Source organism: Chlorocebus sabaeus, chromosome 3, assembly GCF_047675955.1.
Source record: "Chlorocebus sabaeus isolate Y175 chromosome 3, mChlSab1.0.hap1, whole genome shotgun sequence".
NCBI lineage: Eukaryota > Metazoa > Chordata > Mammalia > Primates > Cercopithecidae > Chlorocebus > Chlorocebus sabaeus.
In genome coordinates, this window is record NC_132906.1 from 12,168,322 (window position 1) to 12,190,098 (window position 21,777).

Consider the following 21,777-nt stretch of genomic DNA (forward strand, 5'->3'; position numbering starts at 1 on the left):
AAACTAAAAAATAGTCTAGCATATTGCAGAGCATGAACTGTCAAGCTGTATTCAAGTACCAGTTCTTACTGGGTGACCTTGGATAAGATACTTGAACTCTGTGTGCCTCTGTTTTCTCATCTGTAAAATGGGCATAATAAAAAAAATGATCTATAATGATTTTGGTACGCTGTAACTGTTTAATCCACATTCTCTGCTATTACAGTAAACCAATCTTCTAATTCAGTAAACTCAATAAAATTGTTTTGCATTGCTTTCTCATTGTCTTACTAAAGAGCTGTATGATGTTAACACATAATGATTTCTGAATCACTAGACTGTTGGAAATCTTTGTTGCTTCCCTGTGATCTTTACTGTCAGTTTTAAGTGTTAGGCATTCATTGACTTCAAACACTCCATTGCCCAGTATAGAAAAGACAGAATCCTCAAATCATCTAATTAGACAAAAATGAAACATAAACTGAGGGTGCCCATATGTCTGTGTGACAGGGCACGTTCAATGACAGTGCATGTGTTCATAACTTCAAATCTTGAATGGAAAAATAACCCTCATTCCAAAAAGAACATAAATAATATTTAAATAAAATCAATTATTGTAAATACATCTAAGGAGGTTTGCAAAGCAATTTCAGCTAGTTCTATGCAATATTTCTAATATGATACGCATGCTGAAGAACATTTATATCTTGTAGATGACAGAGCATCATTAAGCCTCGGTGTACATAAAGATGATGGCATTTGGAAAAGCACCATGATCAGAAATTTCTAAAACCAAAGTGGAGCTGGTTTTTATTCTAAGCCCAAAGTATTTTTACATCAAGCCACAGGGAAATAATTACTTTTGTTTCTATTCAATCAAGACCTGCACACAGAGTTTATGGAATGACATAATATCCTTCCTGAAATCAGACCAGCATGTAGGAAGGACCAGCATCCTTCACACATAACTAGTTCCTGAACCTTTACAAACAAATCCTAATTTCCAAGGAAACAATCTCATCAAATGCTGCCCACTAGAATACATATTGTTCTTTTTGGAAACATTACAATAAGATTTTCATGATTACAAACCCCAACTTCCTCTCTAATATTCAATATAATCTTAAACTCGTTTATTTAAGTGGAAACTGTATTTTTATAATGGCTCTAAAAATTCCTGGTTAACTTATTTAGCACCAATATAATAATTTCTTTTTGTAGTCTAGAAGGAGGGTGATCATTAACTGACTGCAAACATATGTGTTAGGGGCTTCTTAGGAATGTTCATCTTTCTGCTTTCTACTGATACACCCTATAAGGAGCATGTTTAAAAAAAATTTTTTTTAGACTGGTAAATTTTAGTAATGTCCAGACTTCTAGACTGGTATTTTGGGGGGCTGAGAATAAAAAGAATATCAAGCAGCCTATACTCAATATTCTCTTCTCTTTGCAATAGGAAGCTGGAGTTTTGTGTGCAGGTTACGGGATTTTGTTTTGAGATCAACAAACACCTTAATTCTTTACCAGAAAAACAATATTAATATGTCTGTGGCAACTGCTGACATAAACATACAAACAGGAAGAGAATGCGATTCTAGTGCTTAGCCTGATGGCCTTTAGAAGAGAATTCTTGCTTTCCTCCTCTTCACTAAGGATGTTCGAAATACTCCGGGCAGGGTGGACATTAGTCCCCCGCCCCTTCTCTAATGAAATAAACAAGTGTCCACATTCTAAATGTGACAGAGTGTGAGGAAACTGCAGAAAAGCTCCTAAGATACACACTGAGTAACAGTTCTCATCTGTCCTGTAGACACACGTAAGTTTTGGAATTTATGATTCACTGTCCCACCGTGAAGTCTTTTGGGCACTTTATGTTGAGCTATGTGGCAGCTAAGGACTGTCCTGTTTGCTGAAAACTGCAGCCTGAAGTTATTTTTCAAAGTTACGGGTAGTGTGGCATAGAAATCCATATGTTATAAAGTGAAAACAAAACCAAAAAACTGGGTTAGCATGAAATAGAGCCAACAGAAATCAGAATGAGCAACAGCCTTCCACTGCCGGCCACTCACCTTGTTGAATTTTAGTCACTAGCTGATGGCGTGCTAGAATCCGGCTCATCCTGTAAGGAGAGCGTCTTGTAGTCTGATCAAATCGCAAGTACATCTCCTGGCCCTCAGGTGTCATGGAATTTAGGTAGTAGCAGCCTGAGGCTGGGGTCCTGGGCACCTGACTGAACATCTCGGCAGATTTCCTATTGTCACCTCAGTCTGCCTGTGGCTGTTCCCGTCTGTCTCCAGTCTCAGTCAAAGAGCAAGGCACCCAGCCCAGGACAGCTCAACAGACCCAGCGATTTTTAAAAAGAAAAAGGAGTGCCAAAGCCACAACTCAGAATTCCAACCCCCGGGGCCCTCACGTGACCTCGGGAACCAATGAGAGGAAGAGGGGAAAATGGGAACGTTCGCAGTCAGCCCTAAGCCCCGAGCAGAGGCAGTTCCAGCCGCCAGGGTCCCTCACACAATGCTGAAAGCGAAATACACGTATTTGACGTGCCTCAGAGCTGACGAAGCACCCAAAAGCAGCCCTCACTAAAAGAGTTAAAAGAAAAAGAGAGAGGGCAGGGCAAAAACAGTAGAAGACAAACAAGTTCAGGGCTCAGGAAACTTTTCAGGCTGTCAAAAATTAGAGAAAGCTCCTTCGCTTTCTACAGGGCAGCTGCAGCCAGGTAGAAGATGGAACTGGTAAATCTCTTAAATTAAAAAAAAAAAAAACACCTGCTTCAAACAAGGATCAACAGCTGAGCGTAAACCACCACGCTTCATTATCAAGAAACAACTCAAATAAAATCTTTCCCGGTGAAAAATAAACTTCAAGGGCTTTCACACCAGGAGTGAATATACCACAGATCCTGACCCTCACGTGATGGGAATTGGAGGCTCTTACAGATAAGCCGCAGAGAGGCGAAGTACACACGTGTTAGGTATTAAGCATCTGTTCCTCTTTGATTTCTCTACTTCCCCAATTTTTAATCACCTAGAGGTAAAATACTTAGAAAGTGCCTATCACATTTAAGACACTGAATCATTTAAGACAAGAATCACTGCAGAAGTTGCAAAGATACTTCAAAGATACTGTCATCAACCTGCTAAGGATCCACTGAGAAGTTATACAAAAGCTTCTAACATGAGGCCATATATGTGTCTCAAAAAGGACGCAAACACAATGCTAGGTGAGCAATATTATTTTTGATTGGGGCGATGATTGCAAGCCAGATGGAGAAAGAGACATTTGGAAAGGCTTTTGAAAATGGGGAGAATTCTGATAGGCAGAGGCTGGGGAGGGCTTTGCAAGAGACTCTAGATGCTGATGTGTGCAGATCCAGAACGGAGTGTATGGTTTAAGCAAACTGCTAGTAATTCAGTTTGGCCATATCTGAGTGTATATATATATACACACACATATATATATGTCATTATGATTTTTCCCTGTTTTTCTTCTTTAACATTGTTTGATGTGAAGAGAAAAAGTCCACAGAAAACATGTTATCGAATTCTGAGCCTGGGGCCGAATGAATAAAGTTCTCTGATTAAAAAAAAAAAAAAAAAAGTATATGACCAAGTTGCTTCTACATTGGCTGACTCAAACTGAAACATAGCCTGGCTGGGAATTTATAGTCTAATAATGAGAAATTACTTCTAAATTATTTCCAAATTAAAAGTTTAACAGAATTTAAATTAGGGCTTCGATTCTTCTTAAGCTGGCTCTCTGAGGCCCATAAGCCTTAACAACTTTCCCTGAGGGAATTGTTGCTAGCCTGATTCTGAGAAGCAGCTCCTCTTGTGTAATTGTCCCACTATGTAAATAAACAAGTTAAGAAAGATCTCTGGGGCCCAGCATGTGACAGTTGCCTCCTATGTCAGGTAGTTGGTAATTGTCAGCCTCTTTGGATGGTTACACAACATTTGGTCTTCTGTATGCATATACAGGGCCCCTAAAGTTTTATTTCATGGTTCGAGTAGTATCTATAAATTCATGCACCTCCTTACCATGTTTTTGTCATTTTGTATTTCTAGGGTACTATATTTAAAGCAAATATGTAACATTATTTTCTCATTAGCATGTCATTAGTACCTTGTTTTATGCTAATGTATCGCCATTGCTATGAAACTTATACTTTTTAAATAAATTCTTTTTTGTGATCGTTTAGTCCCCATACCACTGGAGTGGACAGGTCTCTCGTATTAGAATCAAGAAATAGCTAATTCTCTCTCTGGCTTGTCCTTTACAGGCAACTGAGAGAGCTGGTCCTCTTCCCCAGTGAGTGCATGAAGTCCTGTGGAATCAAAGAGGGAGACAGTGCCCAAATCACAAGCATCTTCCAAGACTGACACCATATCTCTTCCTCTCTAATTCCCTTAAAAATGAAGAAGACAGATGGCACTTGTGTTCAGTTTTCACCTACTTTTCTTCCCTCCTAATCTGGTCATCAACTGTGATCTTCAGTCAGGCTATTTCAGGAATGAGATAAACAGATGGTTACTGGGAATCAAAGACAGCAGAAGAGAAGGGAAAGGAAAGAGGAGAGAAGGGAATAGCATTGAGCACCTACTATGTGCCGGGCCTGAAGCCTTCATGGCTTCACATTTTATGTTTTTTAACATTAATCTCCACAGCTGTCACTGGAGGTATCTGATTGGATGGAAAGGAGGCTAAAATTCACAGAAGTCACATAGCAAGCAAGTGCAGAGCCTGTGTGCATCTCCAAGCTGATGCTATTTTCACTCTTTCCACTATTACACACGAGAGACAGGGAAGGAAAAACACGGCACCGAAAAGGCACTGTGGAAGTTGGAAAGGGGAGAGTATGTTGGAGGAAGAGCCTGAAAATCATCCTAATCCTATTTAACTGCCTGCGATACTGGAATGCCTACATGGAAATAGGGGTATGGGGCGGCTAAAATCCTGTGATGATTGACAGCTGGTGTCTTCAAGTAAGAAGTACAGAGCCCAGACCCCTTAATCAACCAATAGGAGCCACAAGCCCTCTTAGGAGTAACCCATAGGTGAGGACTAGAGACTCACCCCAGCCCCCAACCCTCAAATGAATAAGCAGCTCAGCTTGACCCTCTTTGCCAATTCTTTCCAGGGTAGTTTGTTTATTCTCTGCATTCTGTCCGTCCTCAAGGCTAATGCTGCATATGTCTTGAGTTTCTCATAGCATTCACTGTCAATGAAAACACTCCAAATACAGTCAAAACTCTGAAATGTGACCTCTAAGCGAAACTTTTGGTATTTGGAATTTTCAAGTATTTTGATAGATGATCCCAGATTAGTGCTCAATGGAATCTTGTATACACAGGGCAGAACGCTAAGGAGTGCTTTTACAGAAGCCAGGAATGGCTCACTGTCTGCTGCCCTTTCTACTCCTTCACACACATTCCAGCCTCCTCGTCAGTCTGTTCAGAGGGAGCCAAGGTAGTTCTGCCAACTGGGAAAATGTTTGAGATACAAGTGGCAGGCGGAAAAATGCAGGACTGAGTTGGAAGGCTGCTTTCGAAATTACATGAACCCAAAGGTTGTGGGTTGATGTCAAAGCCTTCCTGTGGGCTCTGGAGGCCAGCGTTTGAGGATTTTCACCAATTGATTTGTGATGTGTGTGCCCAACTCTGTGTCAATTAACCTTCTCAATCTGCATGCATCCCATGTCACATGCCCAGTGCAGACAAGCTGGTGACACTCACACTGGCAGCTGTGACCAGGACCCCGTGAAAGAGCTTGGCCCAGATCAGCTTTCCTAGCTCCAGACCATGGCTCTCATCTGGAGTCCAGATCCTGCCGCAAACACTTGTAGGTGGTAATAGATTTCCTTTACTTTGTCTCTCAGCCCTCCCTACTCTCTGGTGAATTCCCATCTATGGGCCTCCAGGAGCATGTGCTCTCCCTTTATGGCATTCCCTGGAGATGCAACCATCAGCTCCAGCCCATATGACAGCAACCTGGTCTGTCCTGTCCTGGGACCATTACTACACCCACCCACTCCAGCCAAACCAGAATTCTTGCATTTTCTCAGTTGTTTCACAGATCTGGAATTGTGTGATTCCCTTCTCTTCCACCCATGAGGCTCAGTTAAAACCTATTGCCTCCAGAAACACTTTCATGACTAACACAAAGCTCTTTAGTCTTACCAGTCATGTTAATACCTGTAAACCACTGTTATGTGGCACATTAATTAGATTGGCTTGTTACATGTTCACATGGAATCCATTTGTTCGTTGCAACTACTACAGGCAGAAAGTTTTAACATCTTGAATTTAGAAGGAATATTAAACATTTTCTAATCCAACCACTCAACTACTGCAGTAGTTGAGCTAATTATGTACCTGCATATACAGAGTGTATTATCTCACAGAGAGCCCCAAGCTATTGAAGAATGTTCTTCCTTTTAATTTCCATACACTAGCTCTGATTCCGCCATTTTGGAATCAGACAGGACAAATCTATGCTTTTTTCCACAAGACTGTCCTTCAGATGTTTGTCAAAAGCCCTTACAAGAATTTTTTTGGTGTAGTCTCACATTTTTTTCCATCTAACCACATGACTTTCATCCATTCATCCAGCTGACTGCTCTCTTTTGGATCTGCTCCAGTCTGTCAGTATCCCTTTAAAAATACGCGGGCATCTACTCTAAGCTTAGAGCTCTAGACTTGGCCCAGCACAATAGTATACGGTACATCGTGTGCCTATTCCCTGCATTCAGGGCATTGTACTTTTGCTGATGCAGTCTGAGATTATGGGAGGCTTTATTTTCTGTAATCTATATTTACTCATTCATAAATTTAACATTGGATGCCTGCAAAAACAGCGTAAGTATAGTAGGTACAAATGTGAGTATGATGTGGTCTCTGCTCTCAAGGGACTGTCTGCGAGGGAAGACAGAAAAGAAACTTACCACTATGCCACATGTTAAGTGAAGTGTGGGAGGCTGGAGGCCATCTCTATTGCCTCATGCTGTTTTTTATATATGATCTGTTTTAGATCATATATAAGCACATATATTAGATCATATATATCCAAGTGCATACATTGCCGGGTGCTATTTTTGTATTTTCATAAAATCTGCTGTTACGTGACTGTTCTCTATTCTTTACTTACCAAATGATCTTTGGAACTGAAGAATAGGTCTTTAAATTTATTGCTGTAGTTGAGTTTTGTTCAATTCCTGACTTTCTCCTCCAGCTATTTGTTTTTGCCTTGTTATTTCTGGTAGCTAACAACCCCCCACCCCAAAATTATAAAAGTAAAAAAGAAACAACTAATTGAATTTGGGGGAAAGGTAAGGTAAGGGCAGGAAAATAATACAGCCGGGGTAAAATCCCTTCATGGATATGCAAGCCACGAAGTCTTGCACATTTGCTGGAAGTGGGTGAGAATGTGGCTTAAGATGCCTCTCTGACAAAGCAAAATGGAAACAAGACCAATTACAAAATTCAGCAGATCCGTGAGATGAAAAACAAAACAGTGGTCAAGATAAACACAGATCACTAGGTATGGTGACTCCAGGGAAGATTTTCCCAGGTCCTCAGAAAGAATCAGCACCCCTGGAATCAGCACTTTGGGAGGCCAAGGTGGGTGGATCACTTGAGCTCAGGAGTTCGAGACCAGCCTGGGCAACAGGGCAAAAACCCATCTCTAAAAAAAAATAAAATAAAATTACAAAAGTTAGCCAGACATGCTTGTGAGGGTCTGTAGTCCCATATACTCAGAAGGCTGAGGTGGGAGAATCACTTGAGCCTGGGAGGTCAAGGCTGCAGTAAGCCATGAGTGTGCCACTGCATTCCAACCTGGGCAACAAAGCAAGACCCTGTTTCAAAAAAAAAAAAAAAAATCAGCACCCTCAAAAATATTGGATAAGGTAGCAAAATGTAGTTCACGGTTTCTTAACTGTATCCTTCACTGTCAACAATAATATAACAGCATTATTTAGGAAAAGTAATTTCTGTGAGGGTCTTTGAAAACCATGGTTCAAGTATTCTATCGTCTGTGATCTTTTAAACCGTCACAGACCATATCAGCACTTTCCGGCTTAAAATATTGGAGAGTTTTCCATTGCACCGAGAACAAAAATCAAACTCCTTACTTGGCCCACCAGGTCCCGCACAAAGCCAACGCCTCCCCCAACAACTCCAGCTCCCTGCTAGCGTCATCCACGTTGCTGCCTCAGTTGCCTTTCTGCACACGCTACTCCTCAGCTGCAATGTTGCATGGAGCCTTCCCATGGCTGACTCTTTCTCAGCCTCCAAGTACCAGCTTAACTGATGCATCCTCAGGCAAGCCATCCCTGCTGACTTCCTCTAAGTGAAGGCAGTATCGGTATCCCCTTAGAGGTTCCTACAGCCCCTCTCCCAATTTATAATTACATTTGTATTTGCTCATGGACCTCTGTGTTGCTCATTCTTCCCAGTAGACTGCTTTGGGCGGTCTGTGTCTATTTCATTCACATTCTATACTTGATGCCTACTGTAAGGCCTGGCACAGAGTAGGAGGATATCAGTAGGATTGGTTGAACAAATGATTGAATCAATAATTGAATAAATGATTATATGAATTTCCCCAAAGATAAAATTTAGACTGTCTAGAGGAATAGATGCATATTTTTTAAGGCAATCATTACAAGTATTATTCTTGTTGCTGATGATACAACTTGGATTGAATAAGGATTGGACAGCAGATAATTTTAGGTTTTATTCTCTGCGAAGAGCCTTAAATACTGTGATGGTTAATACTGAGCATCAATTTGATTAGATTGAAGGATACAAAGTATTGATCCTGGGTGTGTCTGCAAGGGTGTTGCCAAAGGAGATTAACATTTGGTTTAGTGAGTTGGGAAGGCAGACCTACCCTTAATCTGGATGTGCACCATCTAATCAGCTGCTAGCTCGGATAGAATATAAAGCAGGCAGAAAAATGTGAAAGGTGAGACCGGCCTAGCCTCCCAGCCTACACCTTTCTCCCCGTGATGAATGCTTCCTGCCCTCAAACACTGGACTCCAAGTTCTTCAGTTTTGGGCCTCAGACAGGCTCTCCTTGCTCCTCAGCTTGCAGACAGCCAATTATGGGACCCTGTGATCGAGTGAGTTAATACTTAATAAATTCCCCTTTATATCTATCTATCCTATTAATTCTTTCCCTCTAGAGAACCTTGACTAATGCGAATACAGGTATTTCACTTTGTTGGCTAGTGACAAAAGTATATGCTTTGACCATTAAACAGGGCAGTTTAAGGTCCCTTGTGAAAATTAGGGATCCTGGAAGGATGGGCAAACCTCTTGCTCCACAAAGAGGGGCTAAAGGGCATAAGAAAATTTGAGTAATATCTACTTTATCTTTGTATCAGTTACAAATTGTATAGGCATGCTTGCCGTGCCTTTAACTAAACAGCACAGCAGTACTGAGCCAGCTACATTCAGCTGACCCTACAGATACCTCTTCTGAGAGACTTCAGTCCACTGGTCTGTGTTTTGTGGGAAGAACTATCAACTAGATGTAGTGCTCCAAGCTACCTTCTTTTCTAGCCCATATTTTTCCATAGGGATACGATGGCAGAATCTTCTGAGTTGATCAACCACCAACTGTGTCTATGACCTTCCTCTGATGGGCCAGTCTTGCTACCTTACCAAAGTGGGAGACTGTGTTCATGTAGCTTCATTTGCTCTTTGTGGACTCAAACTACATCTGGGTTATCAACCGTCTCTGTTTCTTCATGCTCATACATATCTCTTTAATAATTCATTTTACTGGAGATTTTAACAAATTTACTATCTAGTATTTTCTAGAACCTACTTATTTTTGTCCTCAAGGAAAATAAAAGCAATTGCTTATTTTTATTTTCAATGAATTGCTTAGATTACTAGAAGGGAATTTTTAGTCTTTTAGGTAGAATTTGTCTGCACTTAGAGGCTTACCTTCATTTACTTTAGGTAGGATTCTATAACCTCCTCCCATCTTGAACAACAGTGAATATATTTTCTTAATGTTGACTCAAATTATAATTTGAATATGAAATGAACACTTGCTCATTGAAGATATCCTATGATGAATCCTTTGGATAATCTTCTGATCATCTGTTTTGAAAATATTTGGGATTACCCAGTGAGAGGTACACCATTATTACGATTGTCTGCTGACCTGTTGCCCTGTATTCTGTCTCCATTCTTATATACAATCCCTTTCTTCATGGTGTCAAGCAGCAGTTGGGAATTGAGTATGGCCCACGACTGTGGAGGAATAAAGGCACGGGAGGAATAATGCAATTGCAATTCTTAGATATGCCTGCTTGGATAAATGCAACTCAGTATACCAAAAAAGTATGATAGAATGCTTTCCTTCCATATTCCTAATATAAGACCGTCAATCTATACTTGAAAGTGGTGCAGAGAAGAGTAGCAACATTTAAAAAATCCTGTGAAGAGAAGAGCACTATAAATTTGAGAGAGTAGCAAAATATCCCTCTAGAGGTCTAGATTTAGGCGTCATGTAGCTCTGAAGTGACTGGAAGACACATTTTAGGGTAATGGCAGGACAGCAAGGGGAGGCTCCTCTTTTGAGTTAAGAGAAATAAGTTAACCAGAAGTGATCCTGGGGTAATAAAAAGATTTTTTTTCTGGCATCTCATTTGTCATCAATAGAGACAAAGTCACTAACTCATCTTACCATTTATTTTACCCTTTCTTATTCAAATATTTCTAATGTATTTTTCATGCCAGGCACAGGGCTAGACTCTGATGGTACAGAGAAGAAGAAGACACTCTCTCTCTTCTCATCAATAATTTATCATGGCAAAACAGGAGGACAGTGACAATTACGGGACTGCGTCGCTGGTGCTACAAGAGAGGTGTGCAGAGGGTGCCCGGGGGAGCAGAGGAGAGATGACTACGTCAGAACAGAATAGAGGCATTCTGCATGGCAGAAAGGTGGTGCAGGTGCCTGGAGGGATGCACACCTGGGCGAGAAAGCTGGGAAGCTGATGTGGGGGAAAAGATGCCCACGAAGAGAAAAAAAAAATGCGTAAATACTTTCCTATGTGATACCCCTTCTTCAATTAATAAGATAGATTAGTATTCAAATCACCATGACAGGCTGGGCACAGTGGCTCACACATGTAATACCAGCACTTTGGGATGCCAAGGTGGGCAGATCACCTGAGGTTAGGAAGGTCAGGAGTTCGAGACCAGCCGGGCATGGTGGCACGTGCCTGTAATCCCAGCTACTCAGGAGGTTGAGGCACAAGAATCGCTTGAACCCAGGAGACAGAGTTTGCAGTGAGCTGAGATGGTGCCACTGCACTCCAGCCTGGGTGACAGAGCAAGACTTCATCTCAAAAAAAGAAAAAAAAAACCCACCATGACATAGGGGGATCTCAAGGACAGCATGCATGGTGATGGGTGTGTAATTCCACTGCGGGAATCATCACACAATGTATCCCTATCTCAAATTATCTTGCATACCTTGAAGATATACAATCTTTATCGGTCAATTAAATATTTTAAAATTTAAAAATCATCATGATACAACACCTCACATAGTGACGTGTGTGTGTGTGTGTCTGTGTGGTGACAGTTGAGATCTACTCCCTCATCAAATATTCAATAGAGTCTTATTAATTACAGTCACCATGCTGTACATTACATCCCCAGAACTTATTTATCTTTTAATGGAAAGTTTGTACCCTTTGACCTGCATCTCCCCATTCCACATCCCCTGTCACTGGGCCCAGCCTCTGGCAACCACCATTCTACTCCCTGCTTCTGTGAGTTCAACTTTTTTTTTGTGTTTTTGAGACGGAGTTTTGCTCTTGTCACCCAGGCTGGAGAGCAATGGCGTAATCTCGGCTCACTGCAACCTCTGCCTCCCAGGTTCAAGCGATTCTCCTGCCTCAGTCTCCTGAGTAGCTGGGATTACAGGAGCCCACCACCACGCCCAGCTAATTTTTGTATTTTTAGTAGAGACGGGGCTTCACCATGTTGGCCAGGCTGATCTCGAACTTCTGACCTCAGGTGATCCACCTGCCTCAGCCTCCCAAAGTGCTGGGATTAGAGGTGTGAGCCACTGTGCCTGGCCAAGTTCAACTTTTTAAAATTCCACATGTAAATGAGATCATGCAGCATTGGTCTTTCTGTGTCTGGCTGATTGCACTTAGCATAATGTCCTCCAGGTTCATTTATTTTTGTGCCTGTTTTGTACAGACGTTTTGGAGGCGTTCTTTCCCATTAGAGAATATGTGTGTATGCATGAAGATGCAGAGACCCCTGAAATTTTTCAACCATTTATCTTTACAGCGTGATGCTTATCACAGCACGCAGTGGCCTCTGGCCCATCTCCCAGAGCACCACCATAATCACAGTGTGTCTTCTGGTTCAGACCTGTTTAAACAGATCTGGTATAACACAGATAGCCAGGCATGGTTACCTACTCCTTAATGGCCCCACCAAAATGACTCAACACTGATCAATCACAAGAGAATATTTACTGAGCACCAAAAATGTATTTGCTGCACAGAAAGATAGAACACATCAAAAGCTACTCACAATCTTCAATGACCTTAAAACCCTCTCTTTCCTTCCCTGACTTTGGGAGTCTCAAGGGCTGTCCTTGGCCTTGGCTTGTTTCTTAATATGGCTTGCCTTGGAAAAATCCATTCCCAGCACTCCGTTAATCAGCCAGTGCATTGTTGTATGTGAAAAAATGTAAGACCAAAACTGTGTGGTATATACTATGATCATAATGTTTCGAAAATTAAAAAAAAAAAAAAAAAAGGCATGTTTAAAAAAAAAAAGTTTAGAAGAAACTGCACTAAAAAGACAATCATGACCATTTTTAGGATGGTGAAATGATGGGTGATAATTCTTGAATCTCGATTTTTTAAATATTCTGTTGTACGACTAGGAGATCAGGCCTAACCGACGATTTATGACAGGGGTATGGAGAAGAAACCTCCATCTTAGCTTATTTCCAGTTGCCTCTGTGTATTGCAGACGGAAGACAGAGAGACAAGAAAAATCTGCACAACGATGATAGATATGGTCTTACAAGGCTTGAACTCCCCAGTGTCTAATGCAGTTATGCAAAACTCCGGTGTTCAAAATAATTTCATCTAAGAAAGAGAAAACAAAAAAAAAGTTTACTGATTCCTCTTTCAAAATGCCTCTCACATCCATTCCTTATTACATGATGTGTCCTGCACACAGGGACCTGCCCTCCTGCCTGGAGCACGCTGACAGTTTTACAGTTTTACTTGGATCTCTGTGTCTAGTCTGGCCCCATCCCATCTACACTTTTTTTTTTTTTCTTTTTTGAGACAGAGTCTCATTTTATCACCTAGGCTGGAGTGCAGTGGCACCATCTCAGCTCACTGCAATGTCTGCCTCCCGGGTTCAAGCAGTTTTCCTGCCTTAGCCTCCCAAGTAGCTGGGACCACAGGCATATGCCACCATGCTCAGCTAATTTTTTTTTTTTTTTTTTTTTTTTTTTGGTATTTTTAGTAGAGACAGGGTTTCACCATGTTGGTCAGGCTGGTCTAGAACTCCTGACCTCAAATGATCCGCCCACCTCAGCCTTCCAAAGTGCTGGGATTACAGACGTGAACCACTGTGCCCAACCCCCATCTACACTTAATGCCACAGTTTAGCTTCTCAGGAGACCACTGCAGTCCTACCACCCTCCTGCCACAAAACACCAAATAACGCACCACCTTTACCACTCACTATGTAAATCATTTAGCTTCTTAGGGGCTCTCTTTCCATATCTTAAAAAAATGGTTTATAAGCATATGAGCACATACGTGTGTATGTGTGCGTATATGCATGTATATACGCACACATACACACATCTCATATGAATATATATAAACAGACCAAATCTATATGATTATCAATTCTTTTTCCATTATTTGAGTCAACTAGATCAGAATCTAAGCCAAGGAAAAGCAAACGAGTTGAAAAAGGATTTTGTATCCTATCCTGCATGTAACTTTTTGGAGAAAGATTGAATGGGCATGGCAAGAGCTGTCCACTGCACAGATCCAATCTCCAGATGTAGAAAACTCTCTTTATAGCTATTCCTGGTTTTAAAACCGGAGATAAATTCCATAGAACAGCCTTACAATATTTTCTTAAGAGCTGATATTTACTTCAGCTTTGCAAATACAGTCTTACACCACATAACAATGTTTTGTTTAATGACCGTGGTCCCATAAGGTTACAATAGCATATGTTTACTGTACTTTTTCTATGCTTAGATATGTTTAGATACGTAAGTGCTTACCGTTGTGTTACAATTGCCTGTAGAATTCCGTACAGTAACATGCTGTGCAGGTTTGTGCCTAGGAGCACTAGACCGCCCCATGTAGCCTAGGTGTGTTGTAGGATTTGTGTGAGTACACGCTATAATGTTCACACAACAAGGAAATCACCGAATAATGAATTTCTCAGAACACGTCCCCATCATTAAGCAACGCATGACTATACACTTCGGCATATTAAAGCTCCAGTCTCACAACAATGAGCCAAATCTATTTAAATAACACAGTGGTGACGCTAGGAACCATTTGCCTAAAGCAGTCTAAACACTTTTTATCCAAACACTACCTAGGAAATTACCCAGAAGTGCTATTTCTACTAATGCACCTCAAATTCAAATTTTTAAAAGGAACTATTAAAGACATTATCCTTTTCTCAGGATGGAGGAAGAGGAAGTGACTTTAAAGGAAAACAGCAAAACAAAATGAAACAAAACAAAACAAAATGTGGCCCGTAATTTCTCAAACCTGGGCCTGGGAGGTCCCTTGAGGTCCTGTGTGGTCAGAGTTGGGAAGTTATCCTGTGGTTTTGTTGAATTCTGCACAGAGGCACCCCATCTGCACTGTCCTTTTACCATTGTGTCCTGAGAAGCGAGGTGAATGGGCCCAGGCATTTGGAATCACTTTCATTTAATCATGATTTCATGAACACCTACTCTGTGCCAGGCAAAGTTCTTGGTGCTTGGAATGCATCAGTGCATAAAACAGACATCATCTCTGTCGTAATAAAGCTTAAGATTTAACCAATGAACATAGTAACGTGAAAGTTATTAACTTGTGATGGATGGGTCACTGGAACCCTACAACTGCGTGCAATATGTTGGGTGTATATTCACTTTTCTAGAACACGAGGCTTTTAGATTTCATCACATCTTCAAAGGATGCTGGAACACTCAAAATATTTTTTAAATGGCTCTAAAGTATGGTTCAAGAACACCTAGAAATGTGGCTTTGGAGTCAAGTTAACTTTTATCCAAAGTCAGGCTCTGTTATTTATTTATTAACTACATAAGCTTGGACAAATCAAATTAGTTCATTTTTCCGCACCTCAGTTTTCTGAGGCCTGCAGGTCCCTAACTAGTTTTGCTCCTCCTTCCTCTTGCAGCCTCAAATTCACAGCCTCCTTCTTGGTCTCTGTATTCCAGGGACAGTGGTCTTTCTCTTCCAGAGGCTTTGAACATGCACTTCTCTCATGCTGAGCTAAAATGCTAACCGGCCCTGCAGTGGCATAATGAACACTGCTCAACACTTATTTCCTAAAGGATGCTTTCCATCTTCCTAAGCAGCACCCTGTACATCTCCATCGTACTCTCTGTCACACTTGTACTGTGATGTTTGGGGGACACGATTATTTGATTAATATCTATTTCCCTAGCTTGTACAATCCATGAAGGTAGGGACCATGTGTCTTTCTGCCCATTCTTGTACCATAGCATTTAGTCCAGTGTCTGGCACCAAGGAATGGACAATAAACTTTGAGAGAATGAAATGCTGGGTGAAAGACAGGTAGGAAGGATGGTATTTCCACTCGGCATGTGTGAATTGCACAAGGCGTCTGATTACTCAGCGCAGATGGAGCATGAGGACCGGCGTCCTGACGGTTACTTTATTCCTCTTCCCCCGTGCTGCCTCCTGTCTTCTCTCTCTTCTTCTGGATATGACTTTATGTTCTAATTAATGGTGTCTAATACGCCTTTTACTTCATTATGTAAAGTCTTTGTGTCTAGAGGGGCTGACCTGTGAAGACGCAGAGCTGCTGATGCACACCACATGCCATTCCCAATCAAGTTCTTCTGCAGGAAATTTCCACCTTCAGTTTCTTTTTCTCAGAAAGCCTGGACTCGCCCATTTCTTCTTAAATTGTTCTCAGAATTCTAGCCCTTCCTTCATATACTTGTGCCTGCGGGCAGGAAGCATGCTCAGAAAGGCTTCTCGTGTGATAATTGAAGTAGAATTAAAGGAGGCAGGACTGACACAAGCACAGAGGCAACATTAAGGCAAAGGAAAGTGATTGTACCGATGATAATTAAAGTCAGAGAAAAGATGAAACAAATTCACATCTACCCGGAGAAAGAGTGCAAGAGGGAAATAATGATGACAACAGCAACACTGCCTGATGCCGAATACCTTCCACGGCCTGGAACTGACAGACTAAGAGACTCTAAAAGGAAGAACTGACAATAACATGTGTTAAATGTAAATAAATACAGAATTTGGGCTCATTCACCCTCATGACTAGCGTGCTGAAGTAATGATAGCTCACGTTTTTGAACACGTATGTGTCAGGCACTATTCTAAGGGCTTTACATACATTTTTCTCACCTAATTCTTTTCGTTCAAATTTTCACATTTAATTTAATTTTTCTTTTATTTTCTTTTTTTTTTTTTGAGACAAGGTCTCACTCTGTTGCTCAGACTGGAGTGCAGTGGCGTGATCATGGCTCACTGAAGCCTTGACCTCCCAGAGCTCAGGTGATCGTCCCACCTCAGCCTCCCAAGTAGCTGGGATCACAGGCATGTGCCACCCCCACCATACCCAGCTAATGTTTGTATTTTTGGCCATGTTGCCCACTCTGGTCTTGAACTCCTACATTCAAGCAATCCTCCCACCTCAGCCTCCCAAAATGTCGGAATTACAGCCATGAGTTGCTGTGCCTGGCTTTATCTCATCTAATTCTACAAGCAAACTGATGAGATAGTTATTGTTTTTTCTTCAATGTACAGATGAGGAAACTAACCTCCTGTCTTCCTGCTCTAGTTGTTTGCATATACAGCTGTCAGATTAATCTCCTAAAGTATAGTTCTGATATATTGTCCCTTCTACAATATCATTCTGATATATTATTTTAGAATATCAAGGGCTTCCCCCACTGGTAAAAGGACAACGTCCAGATTCTTCAGTCTGGCATCAAAGGCCCATCATGGTGGCCTTTCTTGTTGTTACCTTAAAAACCTTTAAAATCATTCATGTTTGGAAGGAAAGTCCACCCTGCTCTCACAGCCTATGAGGCTCTCTCCTCACTCCTTCAATTACCACTCATTTTTCAAGACCTGACTCCGAGGCCCCCTTTTCTAGGACACCTTCCCAGGTCCCTCTTGTGTGTACTGCCTCCTCTTTCCTCCGCATTCCCATAAGACTTATTTCTGGCACAGTCATTGGCCCTTCACTCTGTGTTGCTTTTTTGTCATCTCTTATTGCTCTTGTATGAAAACCTTCTTGAAACCCACAATATCCCATGCACATCTTTGAACCTCTTTCTTGATTCAGCCTAGTGTCTCCCTCAGAGAGGTGGTGTGGTATATCAGAAGGACCAAAGCTTGGGCGCCAGTGAGACTATGATTCAAAACCTGGCTCCTCTTAATGACTGGGTGACCCTAGACTTCACTTTATCCATCTTAGTTTCAGTGTCCTCATCTGCAAAATAAATGGTAGTGACACATACCTTGCATCATACAGACAGCCTCTGACATATAGTAGGGTTCAGTAAATTATCAAAAGTTTTGATTGACAGATGATGTAATAACTACTGACCAGGTTCCTCAAAGAGCCTGAAGTCACACAAGGTACATTCTGTTATATACTGGAATTTAAGTACCATTATATTATGGCACTTAAACAGGGGGAGATGAAGGGAGTATGCTGTATGCCAAAGACAATCAGGGAGATGATTCTTTCAAGCTGAAGTGCTAAAGGAATGTAAAGCACTGTGCACACTCAGTGAGAAGGTCTTATAGACACCTTTTGTAGTTGAACCGTCATCCCAGTTGACGTCTGATGACAAGGTCTTCATACTAGAACCCTGGAAACCTTACCTAGGACCCTGGGGCAGCAGGACTCTTAGGAGACTTCAAATTCTATATTACTCAAGGTGAGGTCAAGAACCAGCAGTATGACATCACCAGGAGCTTGCTGGAGATGCAGAATCTCAGGCCCCACCCCAGACCTACTCAATCAGAGCCTACATTTTAACAAGATTTGCAGATGACTTGGCACAATGAGAGGCAATTTTCTAACGTAGCTCATTTTTTCATCAATAAGGAAAAGGACTGTGTGGATTTTCCCATGTTGTGAAATTCACTGACTGCAGACACAGCACAGGCCAAAGGCCCTTACTGAGGTTTTAGATCTTGTTATTGAGCCATAGATGTCTACATGGTTAGCAAATGTTTTAGGAATTGCTCTGATAGTTTCTATTTTATTTACATCATATATTAAATATAATTTATTGTTAAAAGTAAAATTATTTTTCTTAAATATTTTATTCATTTGGATGGCTTTTAGTTCTGAAAAGACATAAGGTCTATTTTCAGACACCAAAACACTTTAAACTCTTGTAGGAATGTGTTTTTGTGCTTTACATTAATTTCATATAATTAAATTTTGAAGCCCTTCCCTTCTAAATCTTGAAAAGAAACATCTGTCAACATTCCAAGTAATAAAAACCCCTTAAAATACTGGATTTTCCCTGTGGACATAAAGATAAGAATTCTATGTAATTTTTAAACTCCACATCTCTGAATCAAAGAATTCCGTAACTTTAATGTGTGAGTTTTAAATATATATAAGTAAATGTCCTCCCGGACAGCTATACCTTCTGAAATTCTGTCTAAGATCTACCCTAAATAATATAAAAATTGATACATTTTATTTATAAGTGTATCGTACCCCCACAAGACATTGCCTTACCCACAAGTGAACCCCCTAAAACATTTTGTTTTACTTCTCTTTAACTCTTTATTTTCCATCTTAGCTATTTGTTTACTTTTAGCATCTCCTCTATATAGGCTAAAAAGGAAACATTAACAACGTCATTCATCGGGCAAAGATTTACTGATCATCTACCATGTATTTGAGGCTGAGAATGCAATGGTGAACAAAATCCATATAGTTAGTACCTGCTTCAGGGATCTTATGCTGCAGTTAAACATTAAGAGTGTTGAACACAACTGGCTGAGGAAAGAGCCTGTGAGAGGTTGGAGGATTTCATTCATACAGTGAGAGCTATTAGCCCCAAGCTTTTTTTGTTGTTGTTGTAGAGATGAGGTCTCACTATGTTGCCCAGGCCGGTCTTGAACAACAGGCTTCAAGTGATCTTCTTGCCCCAGCCTCCCAAAGTACTGGGATTATAGGCATGAGCCACAGCAGTCCCAAGCTTTTGATGTCAAATTAACCAAGACTGCCAGGTAGGTACATTTCTCCATTCCTTCATAATACATTTAATGAGCACCTACTTTACTGCAGTCACTAAACATACAAATAATTGACAGATAAAGATTCAGAATGAGTTAAGCAGAAGTGTTCCATATAAGCCTGGAGATAAATCTTAGATTAGGGAGAGTCTCATATCTTTTACATCTCTGTGTCCTCCACAGTAACTAGCAGGACACTTTACACAGAATAAGCGTATACCTTCTGAATCAAGAAGGCAAAATTTACCTTGTAGAGTGGATAGCGAATCAGCAATAAATGTCCCCACTGATAAAACATATCCATGCTGACTACACGTTTTATCAATTAATTCCACAAGTATTTGTTCATTATTAGCAAGTACCTACTATGTGCTATCCACTATACTAAATGCTGAGCATAAAGAAACAAAGGGCATAGATTCTTCTTCCATGGAGTAGACAAGAAATAATGGCAATTATAATATCCTCTATAAGTCTTAAGACATATTAAAGCACAGGCTCTATGGAAACCTGCAGATAGGCCTTGCCATCATGTGGAGGATTAGCAGTAAGGTATTTGGGGAGGCTTATGATCCAGTTTAAAAGCTGGCACACATCCTCTCTATATGCATCTTGGAGGTAGATTCTATATCTACTAAAGTCTGAGATATGCATTAAAATCACAGATTTTATATTAATCTTTCTGTGCTTATACCCATCACTTCTTCCTTTGGGAAACATACATAAAAATGGGAATCTGCTAATCAAGATTGTGAAAATGGCCATACTGCTTAAAGTAATTTATAGATTCAATGCTATTCCCATTAAACTACCATTGACATTCTTCACAGAATTATGAAAAAAACCACTATAAAATTTGTATGGACCCAAAAAAGGAGCATGTATAGTGAAGACAATCCTAAGCAGAAAGAACAAAGCTGGAGACATCAAGCTACCTGACTTCAAACTATACTACAAGGCTATAGTAACCAAAACAGCATGGCAGTGGTACAGAAACAGATACATAGACCAATGGAACAGAATAAAGATCCCAGAAATAAGACTCCACATCTACAACCATCTGATCTTCAACAAAGCTGACAAAAACAAGCAATGGGGAAAGGATTCCTTATTTAATAAATGATACTGGGAAAACTGGCTAGCCATATGCAGAAAATTAAAACTGAACCCCTTCCTTACACCTTATACAAAAATTAACTCAATATGAATTAAACACTTAAATGTAAAATCCAAAACTATAAAAACCCTAGAAGAAAATCTAGGCAATTCAAGACATAGCCATGGACAAATATTTCATGACAAAAACATCAAAAGCAATTGTGACAAAAGCAAAAATTAACAAATGGTATCTAAGTAAACTAAAGAGCTTCTGCAGAGCAAAATAAACCATCATCAAAGTGACCAGACAAACTACAGAATGGGAGAAAACTTTTGCAATCTATCCATCTGACAAAGATCTAATATCCAGAATCTACAAGGAACTTAAACAAATTTACAAGAAAAAAAACAAACAACCCCATTAAAAAGTGAGCAAAGGGTTGGGTGTGGTGGCTTACACCTGTAATCCCAGCATTTTGGGAGGCTGAAGTGGGTGGATCACTTGAGGTCAGGAGTTCAAGACCAGCCTGGCCAACATGGTGAAACTCCACCTCTACAAAAATATAAAAATTAGCCAGGCGTGGTGGTACATGCCTGTCTGTAGTCCCAGCTACTTGGGAGGCTAAGGCAAGAGAATCATTCAAATCCAGGAAGTGGAGGTTGTAGTGTGCCAAGATTGTGCCACTGCACTCCAGCCTGTGTGACAGAGTGAGACTCTTTCTCAAAAAAGAAAAAGAAAGAAAGAAAAAAAAGTGGGCAAAGGACATGAACAGACATTTCTCAAAAGAAGACATTTATGCTGCCAGCAAACATATGAAAAAAAGCTCAACATCACTGATCCTTAAAGAAATGCAAATCAAAACCACAATGAGATACCATCTCATGCCACTCAGAATAGCAATCATTAAAAAGTCAAGAAACAACAGATTTTGGTGAGGCTGCAGAGAAAAAGAAATGCCTTTACACTGTTGGTGGGGATGCAAATTAGTTCAACCATTGTGAAAGACAGTGTGGCAATTCCTCAACGACCTAGAAGCAGAAATACCATTTGACCAAGCAATTCAATTCCATTACTAGGTGTGTGTGTATATATATATACACAAACACACACACACACACACACACACACCCACCCACCCAAAGGAGTATGAATCATTCTG

At 40.6% G+C, this 21,777-nt stretch overlaps 1 protein-coding gene across 7 annotated transcripts in view; it reads right to left on the bottom strand.

Moving 5' to 3' along the window:
* Window positions 1-21,777, bottom strand: part of STARD13 (StAR related lipid transfer domain containing 13) — a 550,191-nt gene that overhangs the window by 188,401 nt on the left and 340,013 nt on the right. For 2 of the 7 annotated variants that reach the window (XM_007960087.3, XM_037986824.2), the window contains exon 1: window positions 2,049-2,345. The exons of 4 other annotated variants lie outside the window; for them this stretch is intronic. In XM_007960087.3, coding sequence (XP_007958278.2) covers window positions 2,049-2,217 — 169 coding nt within the window. In that variant the 5' untranslated portion in view covers window positions 2,218-2,345. Of the gene's footprint in view, window positions 1-2,048; window positions 2,347-21,777 lie in introns of those variants that run through there. One more of the 7 variants, XM_073013305.1, reaches the window with a different exon arrangement.